At 52.7% G+C, this 12,807-nt stretch overlaps 1 protein-coding gene across 1 annotated transcript; it reads right to left on the bottom strand.

Moving 5' to 3' along the window:
- Positions 1-299: 299 nt before the first annotated feature.
- DDX41 (DEAD-box helicase 41) lies at positions 300-8,831 on the bottom strand. The gene is made up of 17 exons (XM_049775710.1): positions 8,787-8,831; positions 8,584-8,694; positions 8,255-8,414; positions 7,191-7,265; positions 6,986-7,046; positions 5,768-5,904; positions 4,756-4,828; positions 4,510-4,663; positions 4,289-4,425; positions 3,212-3,374; positions 2,994-3,125; positions 2,749-2,820; positions 2,110-2,206; positions 1,831-1,980; positions 1,674-1,745; positions 1,477-1,587; positions 300-1,386 (listed from the first exon to the last, which is right to left on the bottom strand). Exons 1-17 carry the CDS (start codon positions 8,811-8,813, stop codon positions 1,250-1,252), a joined length of 1,869 nt encoding a protein of 622 aa, XP_049631667.1. The 5' UTR covers positions 8,814-8,831; the 3' UTR covers positions 300-1,249.
- Between the last annotated feature and the right edge of the window lie 3,976 nt (positions 8,832-12,807).

Here is a 12,807-nt window from a genome sequence, read left to right as displayed (position 1 = left end):
CACACCCAGCTGTGCTCAGGGGTGACTCCTGGCTTTCTGCTCAGAAATAGCTCCTGGCAGGCACAGGGGACCATATGGGACACTGGGATTGGAACCAACCACCTTTGGTCCTGGATCGGCTGCTTGCAAAGCTAACGCCGCTGTGCTATCTCTCCGGGCCGGCCTGTGAATTTCTATGCTGTTATCCTGCGACTTCAGACTCACTGGCAGAAGGGGTAAAGGTGCCATGCAGAGAAAGGCCTCACTCCAACCTATAACTTTATATTTTATATTAACACAACACAAAGGCCGGCCTCTACAGTGTTCAAGGCAAACACTCTACCTGATGTACCTGCTCAGGCATGCTTCCATCTTCCATTTTGTCCCTTTATTTTTCATGTATTTTGTTTTTCCTTGTGGGGAAGGGCTACACCCAGTGGTGCGCAGCAATCACTCCTGGTAGAGCTTAGGGGACCCTATATAATGCCAGGAATAAACTTTGGCTGGAAGCATGCCACCTTAACCCTTGTACTATCTTTCCCCCTACAGTATTATATTTGGTGTGTGTGTGTGATGGGACCACCTGGAGGTGGTTGAGAGGGCATGCCCTATCGGACATTGGATATGTCCTCCTCAGCCACTCTTCTATTAGTTTTGTTTTTGGGCCACACCTGCTGTGCTCAGAGATCATTCCTGATGGGCTTGGGGACCATACATGGTGCTATGGACTGAAGAAAATGGATCCTGTGGGCAGAGGAATGGGGGCAAGTTTGGAAGTGCTATCACCAGTGTCCCCTCCCAGAAACCCTCATTTCCACTGGGCCCAGGGAACTGTAGTTCAGCCCAGAGTCATGCATCCAGGTAGCTCAGGGAAGAATGTCGAGGGGCAACTCCAACCCTGCTCCACCCCAAGAGCAGCAGCTGCTCCTTCCACCACAAGAAGCAGCCAACAGGTGAGGATATAGTGGTGGTGAGTGCAACCTGCCCCCACCACCAGGGGGTACTCTGGAGGTTAGGGGAGTAACAGACCTGGAAAGCAGAGGACAAGGAGACTTTGGGCCAGATTGGGGCAGAGAGTGCTGTGAGGCCCGTGCTTTACTGGCAGTGGAAATCATGGGGAGTAAAAAAAAAGTCATTCTGGAGGATGGAAGAGGGGGGGTCTAGGCAGCCAGGCCTGGCCTGGCCTGGCCTAGCCTAACCCAGCCCAGCCCAGCCCAGCTGGACCATGGATACTGGCAGGGATGTAGTGCTGGTGGAGGGCGCCAGAAGCTCAGAAGTCCATGGAGCTGTGCGCCAGGTAGTCCTTGCGACCAATGTTGCTCACTTGCTTAGTCTGCATGGCTTCCAGTTTGGGGCAGTCAGTAATCCGATGGCCTAGGCCCCCACAGAAGGCACAGCCACGCTCTCCTGGAGTGGGGAGATAGTATCAGCAGCCTTGCTACCCCCAGGAACTCCCCCCCCCACGCCTGCCTGCCCACAGTGCCCACGTGTCCTGACCTCCGATGTCCAGCATGGACTCATCCCCACAGTGCAGCACTTGTAGGACGGGCGGCACTTTCTGCCTGGCCTCCAGGAGGAGTGCTTTGAGGTCCATCAGCACTGACTCATCTGCGGGGAAGATTTGGGGGAAGCCATCATGCCCAAACCTGGCCCTTGTGGTGGGGAGTCCAGATAGTATGTGTGGGGGAACTCACCGCAGGCCTTGTTGATGAAGGTAGTAGCAATGCCCGTGTTTCCTGAACGCCCTGTGCGGCCAATCCGGTGCACTGCAGTGGGAGGGGAACCTAAGGTCAGGCCTCTCTGTTGGGAGGTGGGTTGGGGGCTTCCTACAGCTTCCTAGTCACTCCTCACCATAGTTCTCAATCTCCTCAGGCATGTCATAATTGATGACATGCTGGATGGCAGGGAAGTCCAGGCCCTTGGAGGCGACATCTGTGGCCACCAGAACATCCTTCTTGCCTTCCCGGAAGGCCTCAATGGCCTTGGTACGCTCTTCCTGGTCTGGAGGGGTAGGCCAGCAGGAAGAGGTGAGAGCCGTTACCTTGGGAATCCTGGGCTGTAGAGTGATGAACCAACCAGGTGGGAGAGGTCACGGCAACAGTACCTGTGGTACAAGTGGTGCACACTGACCTTTGCCACCATGGATGGCCACAGCCTCCACCCCCTTGAGAAGCAGGTACTCATGGATAGCATCCACATCTGCTTTCTTCTCAGCAAAGATGAGGACCTGTTGGAAGCCAGAGAGACAGCATAGGGCAGGGATGGTGAACAGGATTTTTACCTTCACTCAAAATGGCAAAATGCAATATGTGTTTCATAAATTGTTAAAATTATATGCTTTTGAGTATTTGTCTATTTTGGCAGGTCACTGCGTGGTGTGGCCCTCTGACTCTCAGTTTAAAATTTTGGCTCTTTGTGTCCAACTTGTTCTCCACCCCTGGCATAGGGGTAAAGGAGCTTCCCTTGCAAATAGTCCAACAGGAGTCAAATCCCTGGCATCATGTGTTCCCCTAAGCACCACCAGAGGTCAGTCCTGAGCACAGAGCAGGGAACAATCCCTAAGAACCATATATGTTCCTCTGAACACCACTAGTGGTTGCTCCTGAACTGGGAATAGCCTCTGAACATCTCATATGTTCTCCTAAGCACCACCGAGGTCACTTCTAAATACAGAGTCAGGAATCATACAAGACGCCCTTCTGATCCTAGAGGTCCACCCCATCTCCACAATTCCCCATAAAATCTGGGCAGCCCTGGTGCTGCACTCACGGGTGGGGGCGTTTTCTGCAGGCACTCGAGCAAGTATACCATCTTGGCTTCTTCCTTCACGTATTCCACTTCCTGCACCAGAGAAGCCAGGGTAAAGGGTGGGAGGGGTGGCCACAGTCAGGCTCACCAGTGGCTTCCAGGCAGGGGTCTCTCCCCTGGTGAAAAGCTTATGAAGGTGCTCAGATGTGGGGCACCTGGGGAATCCCTCCCCATGCCTCCCATTTCCACAGCATGGTTGTGCTCACCTGTATGACGTCCAGGCTGGCAGCACCAGCACGGCCAACGTTGATTGTGACTGGCTTTACCAGGGCACTCTTGGCAAAGTTCTGTATCTTTTTTGGCATTGTGGCACTGAAGAGCAGAGTTTGCCTCTGGCCCTGGGGAACAGAGGGTTGGTGACAGGTGCTGTGAGGGTAGAGGGGGCCAAGGGAGGGTGGCCATGCCTAGCGGAGGGAGCAGGCACCTTGAAGTAGGAGAAGATGGTGCGGATGTCCCCCTCGAAGCCCATGTCGATCATGCGGTCTGCCTCATCCAGGGCCAGGTAACGGCAGATGTCCAAGCTCACCATCTTCTTCTGCAGGAGGTCCATGAGGCGCCCAGGGGTGGCTACCATCATGTGAACGCCACTGCAGATGCACAACACACCATTAGGTTGCCCCTGCTGCCCCATCCCCTTAGGAGAAGAGTCTGGAGGCGAAGCTTCTGCCTGCGGGGTAGGAGTATGGTGGGCACAGCCTACACTGACCAGGTCTTCTCTAAGTGGTTTCTCCCATTCTGAAGATCCCTGAGAACAGGCATACCCAGTGACTCTAGGGCACCTCACTGCCTCATGGCCCCGAACCTCTCTCCAACCTAGACCTGTTTTTGGGCCTCACCAGGAGGCACTCAAGGGTTAATTCTGGCTTTGCTCTCAGAAATTGCTCCTGGCAGGCTCAGGGGACCATATGGGATGCCAGAACTCAGACCTGGGTCTGTTCCAGTCAACGGCTGCCTCTGTGCTATCTCTCCAGCCCCAGATCTGCTCTTACTTTTAAATTTTGGGCCATACCTGACAGTACTTAGTCCTTTGTTGTTCAGAGATTGCTTTTGACTAGGCTCAAGAGACCCTATGGGGAGTTGGGGATTGAACTTGGGTCAGCTGTGAGCAAGGCAAGTGCCTTACCTGTTATACTATTTGCTCCAGCATCCTTCATTCTCCGCCCCCCCCCCCCCCAAGCTTTTGGGTCACACCTGAGCACTCTCAGGGCTTATTCCTGGCTTACCACCTTATGGCATGGTGTTGGAAATTGAGGCTATGTCAGCTGACTACAAGACAAACAATACTCTACCTCTGACTGACTAGATTCTGTTATTTTTTGTTTGTTTTGGGGATGCTGGGCATTGAACCTGGGTTGGCTGCATTAAAGCAAAGCAGATGTCCTCCCACTGTACTGGACCCTGATTCCGTTATTCGCGGGCCCACCTATCCCTCCCTTTGTCCTAGCTCCAGACATCCTGGTGAGAGCAGTGGGTCAGGTCTGTGGGGGTGGCCCCAGCTCACTGTCGGATGGTCTCCATCTGCTCCTTGACAGACATGCCTCCGATGCAGAGGGCACAGCGCAAGAGTGGGGAGCTGTCTTCCTGCAGCAGGCGGCAGTAATACTCCAGGATGCCGTGTGTCTGACGGGCCAGCTCCCTCTGTAGGTGAAAGGACAGCTTGCACCCAAGTCAGGCTGGGAAGAGTGGATGTGAGGTTCCTCTCTCCCCACCTGGGCTGCTCACCGAGGGGCAGATGATGAGGCCGTAGGGCCCCTCCCTCTTGGAGAAGGGCAGCCTCTTCTCCTGTTCCAGGCAGAACATGATAACTGGGAGCGTGAACACCAGCGTCTTACCGGAGCCGGTGAAGGCAATGCCGATCATGTCTCGGCCTGAGAGGCTGTGAGCAGAGGGAAAGCCGCAGAGTCAACGGGAATGACTCCTAGTCCTGACTGCCCCAGGAGTTCTCCCCCACTCCCCCAATGCACTTACATAGTGGGGATGCCCTGGATTTGAATGGGTGTCGGGTGGAGAATCCCTTTCTTCTTTAGGCCTCGCAGGATGGCTGTGGAAAACCAACGTGTGGGGGCACTGCACAACCCCAGGGCACAGAGAATGATACTAAGGCCCACAACCCCTAGGAAGAACGTAGGGGCAGAGTGCTGGTAGGGGGCAAATGGGAGGACTTTAGTTCCATCCCTAGCAACATCCAACTGTGCCAAGTGCAGGTTAGGGCATAGAAAAGTGTGTGCTATCCTGCCTTAGTCCCATAACCAAGAAGATGTGATCATTTCTGTCCCCCTCCAATCATCACGATCATGACAACAAAAAAGGACAGCAGCCAGAATTTGGCTCAAAGAATAAGCCATGCTTATTTGCTTTTTATTTTTGGGCTACACTTGGCGATGCTCAATACTTTTCTGGGGCTGGCAAGGTGGCGCTAGAGGTAAGGTGTCTGCCTTGCAAGCGCTAGCCAAGGAAGAACCGCAGTTCGATCCTCCGGCATCCCATATGGTCCCCCCAAGCCAGGGGGGATTTCTGAGCACTTAGCCAGGAGTAACCCCTGAGAATCAAACGGGTGTGGCCCGAAAAACAAAAACAAAACAAAAGACTTTTCTGGCTCTGTGCTCAGAGGTCTATCCAGGGACCATATGTGGTGCTAGGGATTAAACCTGGATCAGCTGTGTAAAAAGCAAGTCCTCGCCCCCACCCCCACCCCGGGGGCCGGGCGGTGGCGCAAGAGGTAAGGTGCCTGCCTTGCCTGCAATAGCCTTGGACAGACCGCCGTTCGATCCCCCGGTGTCCCATATGGTCCCCCAAGCCAGGAGCAACTTCTGAGCGCATAGCCAGGAGTAACCCCTGAGTGTCAACGGGTGTGGCCCAAAAAAAAAAAAAAAAAAAAAAAAAAAAAAAAAGCAAGTCCACTCATGGTACTGGTGCTCTGGCCCCATGAGCCCGTTTCGCTTGCCCGGGTTTCATACTGACTCTAGATTGACCCCTATACCTGCAGGAAACTTCATCTCTTTGAAGCTCTTGATAGGGGGTGGGATCCCATCTCCCTCCACCAGGATGTGATACTTTTTCCGGACCCGCTCATGTCGCTCCTCAGACATGCTCAGCACATATCGGGGCGGGGTCCAGCTGCAGGCAGGAGGGCAGAAATCAAGAGAGGGTCTGGGCCCAGCTGGCTTTGGGTGAATTGCTCCTACATTCTTTCTTCTTTCTTTGGTTTTTGGCCATACCTAGCTGTCCTCAAGATTTATTTCTGGCTCTGCAGAATCAGAATTCAGGATCACTCCTGGTGGGACTCAGAGGACCAATAAGGTTACTGGGGATTGAACCTAGGTGAGCTGCACATAAAACAAGTGCCCTTACCTACTGTGCAATTGCTCCAGCCCCTTCGGCCTCATCTTTTTCATTTTTGGGCGGGGGAGGGGCACACCAAGAGATGCTCAGTGGTCAGTCCTGGCTCTAACTTAGAAATCAGGGGCTAGAGTGATAATACAGCGTATTATCATAGTAGGGTGCTTGTTCTGCATGCGGCCCACCTGGGTTTAAACCTCAGTATTCCATATGGGGTCCCAAAAGCCATCAGGAGTAATTACTGAGTGGAGCCAGTAGTAACCTGGGTGTAGCCCAAAAAACAAAATTAAAAATATATTCAGGGGGGATAGCACAGCGGTAGGGCATCTGCCTTGCACATGGAGACCCAGGATGAACAGTGGTTCGAATTCCAGCATCCCATAGAGTCCCCCAAGTCTGCCAGCAGTGATTTCTGAGTGCAGAGCCAAGAGTAACCTCTGAACGCCATGAGTATAACCCAAAAACCAAAAAAAAAAAAAAAAAAAAAAAAAAAAAACCAAAAAAAACAACTATATGTGTGTGTGTGTGTGTGTGTGTGTTTTCTCTTCCCCTCTCCCCCCCTTAGCTGCCCCCCAGGAGACACTCCTGACTATGCTCAGTGAACCTTATGGGATGCTGAGGAACCTTAGTCAGTCATGTGCCAGGGAAGCGTCCTTCCCACTGTGCTATTTATCCAGGCCCCCTGGCTACATCTTTTTCTCTTTTCTGAATTACCCCTGGCAGTGCTCAAGAGGTGATTTGTAGGGGATGGAATCTGGGCTTCCTGTACCTGCTTCAACCCTTTAAGCTATCTTCCTTGGTCCCACCCTACTGGTCATATTCTATTCCAGACAAGGTTTCACAGGCTGGAGCACTGTACCTGGTTTTGATTGGGTCATCGTAGGTGATCCCTTTTGCCATCTCCTTCACAGACATCAAGGCTGGTGGGGAGTAGGATGGGGGAGAAAGGTGGGATCAGGTCTGGTTCCTGATTTTCAGGGCCCAGGTCCCTGAAGACAGACTATGTATGTGTGTTTATGCCTGCATGTAGGCTCAGCCCATCTGCTTTCAGATCAAAATCATACCTCGACCCTCCGCCACACTTTCCAGAATCTTCTCTTCTTCCTTCAGCTGCTTCTCCTTGGCTGATTCCTTACGGGCTGAGAGAAAAAGGAGGTCATAGCACAGGAGTTTATGTTGCATGCACCTGGCTTTGGGTTGATTCCTGGAACCAACATGTTCGCAAGGAGACAAGTTAAAGGATTACTTCGAAGCATCGTGCTGAAATAATAGCCTCTGGGCAGCTCTGGATGTGGCTCAGCATCCCCTAATCCCACCAATAACGGTGGGGGGTATGGGCACCTCATTTATTCAGCATTACCTCCCCACATACACATTATGGGGTTCTGGTGAATGATGGATCACATTATTTGTGATCCCAGCAAGCTGTGTGCAAACTGCACCATCAAGGGTGGACACCCTCTAAGAGCAGAATTACCAACTGAGTGAGCCCTGACACTTAACAATGACAAAAAGGAGAAAGGAAAGGGGCGGGGGAAGGCTTCCAGAAATCAGACTCCTGCCAGGCCCTGCCTCCACAGGAGTCCCGCCCCATCATGCCCTCATCCACTGGAGCCCTGGTCCATGCTTTTTTATTTATTTATTTTTTGGTTTTTGGATCACACCCGGAAGTGCTCAGGGGTTCTGTGCTCAGTAATCACTCCTGGCAGGCTCAGAGGACCGACCATATGGGATGCTGGTGGTCAAGCCCAGTTTGGCCACGTACAAAGAAAGCCTCTACCTGCAAAGCTATTGCTCCATTCCCCAAACTTTAGATTTTTAACTGGGCAGGAATTCAGGCTCTTAATTCCACTGTGTTCGGGGCCTTTTTGTTTATTTTGGGGGTCACACCCGGCAGCGCTCAGGGGTTCCTCCTGGCTCTAACGCTCAGAAATTCCTCCTGGCAAGCTCATTCAGGGGACCATATGGGAGCCGGGATTCGAACCACTGTCCTTGTGCATGCAAGGCAAATGCCCTACCTCCATGCCATCTCTCAGGCCCCCCGGGCTTTAATGGGTCGCCCCATTCGCTTAAGGACACTCCGTTGCACTGATGCCCACTTCCCTGGCCCGCTCCGAAGCCCCGCTACCTTCCGCCTTCTCCTTGAGGTGCTGGTGCTGGTCCAGGAGGCTGACGTTGGACTGGGGACCCAGCGGGATGTCGTCCTCGTCGCCCCGGGGCTCGCTGCCGCTGTCCTGCTGCTCCTCCTCCGCGGCCCCCTTGCGCCGTCGCTGCAGCAGCTTCTGCAGCTGGAGACCCCAGCCAGGGAGCCTCGGAGCCAGTCCCGGGATGGGCGGCCTCGGCCCGGCCCCGGCCCCGGCCTCGACCGCATGCCCGGGACCTCTGGCTGCAGGGCCGCGCTCCCCGCCCTCCGCCGCCCGCCGGCCCCTTCCCGCTCAGCCCCGGCTCCGGCCTCACCAGCAGCTGCCGACGCTGCCGCAGCGGCACATAGGGCACGTAGTCGTCATCGTCCTCGTCCTCCGCTTCGGAACGGCTTCCTGCCACGGCCCCGTCCTCGGTGCGAACCCGCTGCGGACACACGGAGTCAGGCCCGGCCGCGCCCCCCCCCCCCCCTTTCCCGGCCCGCACCGACCCAGCAGCCAGCCGAGCCCAGCTCCCACCTTGCGCTCGGGCTCCGGCTCCTCCATGCTGGCCCGCACCACGCACGCGCGCCTCGCCGGCCCCGCCCTCTCGGGAGGGAGCGGGCCAATCAGAGCGGGAGAAGCCGACGTCGGCGCTTAGCAACGACGCCGACGTGACTCCGGGTCGCGCCGAAGGACAAAAAGGAGTTTGGTCGCGCGGTGCGCTGGTGGCTCCGGCCTGGCATTGAGATGCGGTGACATTTGAAGTGGGCGGGACCGGAGAGACAGCATGGAGCTGAGGCGTTTGCCTTGCGTGCACAAGGACTGTGGTTCGAATCCCGACATCCCATATGGTCCCCTGAGCCTGCCAGGAGTGATTTCTGAGCCCCGAGCCCAGGAGGAAACCCCTGAGCGCGGCCCAGCTTCACCCGGAGCATATCGCCACTGGGGATACCCTGCCGGCAGACTCTTCTCTCTCGATGGCGGAATTGTGGGATCACTAGGAATCCACAGAGCAAAGCCTTGGCCTGTGGCACGAAGAGCTCCACGTACTCTGCCCCTGGATGTGGCGAGGGGTGTGACGGTCTGGACGTGGATCGATGGAGCTCCGTCACTACCTCACTAGCACCCCCTAGTCCTGCCGTTGCTTTTCAGTTCACTGCGGGCCTGGCCATAATCTTGCCAACCATCCAAAACTGTGCGGGCAGCAGCGGACATCAGTGACCCCTGATGCAAATGCAGAGGAGAGTGTGGGATCTGAGCCAGGGATGGAATAGGGAATGTGGGTTCTTAGCGTTCCTCTGGAAAATGAGGAGGTCACATGAAACTGAGCCTCAAAAGGATGAGCTAAGACTAGTAACCTCAATATTTTGGTGGCACCCCAAAATGCTCCGGGGCCACTCCTGGCGGTCCTAGTAACTAATGGGGCGTCCACAGGCAAGTCCTGAGTTCCAGCCCTTTGAGTTATCAGACTACCCCTTCTCCAATGAAATTTCAATTCAGAATTTGTTTGTTTTGTTTTGGTTTTTGGGCCACAACCGGCTGCGCTCAGGGGTTACTCGTGGCTCTATGCTCAGAAATCGCTCCTAGTAGGGATGGGAGTGGGGGAGAACACCGTATGGGATGCTGGGATTTGAACCACTGTCTGTTCTCGGTTGGCTGCATGCAAGGCAAAACACCTTACAGCTTTGCTCTCTCCGGCCCAGTGCCTTTGTTTTCATGGAGGATATAATATCAACAATTGAACCCAGGGTAGCATATATAGACGCCAGTGTTCCATCATAGGGCTAAAGTCCTGACCATTTATTTTGTTTTGGGGCTATAACCGGCTGTGCTCAGGTCGTACTCCTGGCTCTGCACTTAAAGAACACTCCTAGTGGTGCCCAGGCCATAAATGGTACTTAAAAACCTTTTTTAGCATTTCAGTTACATGCAAGGCAAGCACTCTACCTATGTGCTAATTCTCGACCCCCGTAATTTACTTTCTTGGTTTGGGGCCACACCCAGTGGCACTCAGGGCTTACTTTGTGCTTCTGTACTCAGCAATCACTCCTGGTAGGCTTGGAAAACCTGGGGTGCTGGGGATCAAACCTGGGTTGGCTGTGTGTAAGGCAAATGCCTTACTCTCCAATCTTTTTTTTTTTTTTTTTTTTTGTGTTTTTTGGGTCACACCCGGCAGTGCTCAGGGGTTTTTCCTGGCTCTGTGCTCAGAAATTGCTCCTGGCAGGCACGAGGGACCATATGGGACACCGGGATTTGAACCGATGACCTTCTGCATGAAGGGTAAATGCCTTACCTCCATGCTATCTCTCCGGCCCCTATTTTTATTTTTTGAGGGGATACCCAACTCAGTGTTTCTCGGGGATTACTCCTGATGCTGTGCTCATGTATCAGTTGGTGGTGGTGCTCGAGGATCATATGGAATGCCCTTACCACTGGTATGTGTGTGTCCTGATGCTGTGCTCATGAATCACTTTTTTTTTTTTTGGTTTTTGGGCCACACCCGGTGATGCTCAGGGGTTACTCCTGGCTATGCGCTCAGAAGTCGCTCCTGGCTTGGGGGACCATATGGGACGCCGGGGGATCGAACCGCGGTCCTGATCCTTGGCTAGCGCTTGCAAGGCAGACACCTTACCTCTAGCGCCACCTCGCCGGCCCCATGAATCACTCTTAATGGTGCTCGAGGATCATATGGAATGCCCCTACCACTGTGTGTGTGTGCTTGTGTGTGTATGTTTTGCTGTGGCCTGAGTTTTATTGGTTTTTGCACTCTGTGTGTGTGTTTTGCTGTGGCCTGAGTTATATTGGTTTTTGCACTGTACCTGGCTGTGCTCAGGATTTACTCTTGGCTCTGTGCGTATACCCTGCAAACCTCTGGAAATCTAACCAGCGCTTCCCAGTGGGAGAGTAGGGGAGAGAAGGCTGAGATTTGGCCTTTGGTTTCCAATCGGTGGATCTCTGTCCAGCTCCATCTTTACTAGTGCTCAGACTCCATCAGTGCTGGACCCACCACCTGCCCCCAGATCCCTGGTGGAGGGTAAGATGCAGACATCCATCCCCACTAGGGGGAAAGGCCTAACTAACCAAGGTTAGAGACAAGTGGAAAACTGCCGGATCATCAAAATGCAAGTTAAGGTCCATGTGGCATCCTTGCAGTTATGCAAACAAATGAATGGGCTTGTTCACAAAATGCTTAGACTTGTCTTAATATTGAAGTTGCTTTTGTTTTTGGGCTATACCAGCAGTGCTCAGGGCTTACTCCTATCTGGAGTCCTTTAGGGTATCAGAATGGACTCTGGCTCAGCTGTGTGCAAGACAAGTATGGCTCTGTCATACTTTCACTCTGCCCCCAATCTGAAGATTTCCACACCATTAACATAAAAGGAATCTCTAGATTTCTAAAGGAATATTTTTCCAGAAGACCCCTGAGAAATTTCTCTCAATGCAGATGGCTGGACAAAAATTCCTGAAGAAATATCACCAGTAGGCCCACTGAGAAGTTTTTCCCCTCAAGTGTGGATGGCTGGACAAAGATTCCTGAGAGATATTTCACCAATAGGCTGAGTTTTTTCAGTATGGATAACTGGATGAGATGTCTGTTAATGAAACTGACATTCTACTTCATTTATAACAATTATTTAATTGGCCTATAAATGATTCTCTCTTTTAATGTATTTTGTGTGTATATAGTAAAACCTTTTGCTTCCTAACATACGGATTTTTTGGGGGGGCCACACCTGGTGATACGCAGGGGTTACTCCTGGCTTGGGGGACCATACGGGACGCCGGGGATCGAACTGTGGTCCTTCTTAGGGTACCGTGAGCAAGGCAGACACCTTATGGCTTGCACCACCACTCCGGCCCTAACATGGATTTTTACAGGCAAATATAGCCTTGATTACATTTCTCTTTACCTGGAAAACTTAAGAGCCAAAAACACATGTATAAACAACTTTTTTTTTTTTTTTTTGGTTTTTGGGCCACACCCTGTGAGGCTCAGGGGTTACTCCTGGCTATACGCTCAGAAGTTGCTCCTGGCTTCTTGGGGGACCATATGGGACGCCGGGGGATCGAACTGCAGTCCGTCCTAGGTTAGCGCAGGCAAGGCAGGCACCTTACCTCCAGCGCCACCGCCCGGCCCCGTATAAACAACTTTTTTCAGTCTTTAAAATGCCCTTGCAGTTCCTGCTTTTTAGGACATCTCTAAAAGACCTCGAGTACTAACAACTTTTACCTCAGAAATTACAACGAAAGGTTTGACCAGGATGTAGCATTGGACTGTTGAAACTTTTACCAGGTATATATAATCTACATTTCTTTTAGATATAGCCTCTTTCACCTGTCCCTTATATACAAAAAAACCTCCTCTTGCAAAAATAGGAAGCCTGACAGGTAAACTTAGCTCCTTGCTAAACCCCTAATTTACATCTGAGGCTAGCCTGACAGGAACTGCTTTGAGATGTTAAAATTAACCTGCTCCTTTTTAACTCAGGACTCTTACTTAATAAAGATCCAATCATTAGATCTGTGTTTCACCTACACAGATGAATTGTTTTGAAAA

Source organism: Suncus etruscus, chromosome 6 (genome assembly GCF_024139225.1).
Source record: "Suncus etruscus isolate mSunEtr1 chromosome 6, mSunEtr1.pri.cur, whole genome shotgun sequence".
Lineage (NCBI taxonomy): Eukaryota > Metazoa > Chordata > Mammalia > Eulipotyphla > Soricidae > Suncus > Suncus etruscus.
This window is presented reverse-complemented; position numbering and strand designations above follow the sequence as displayed.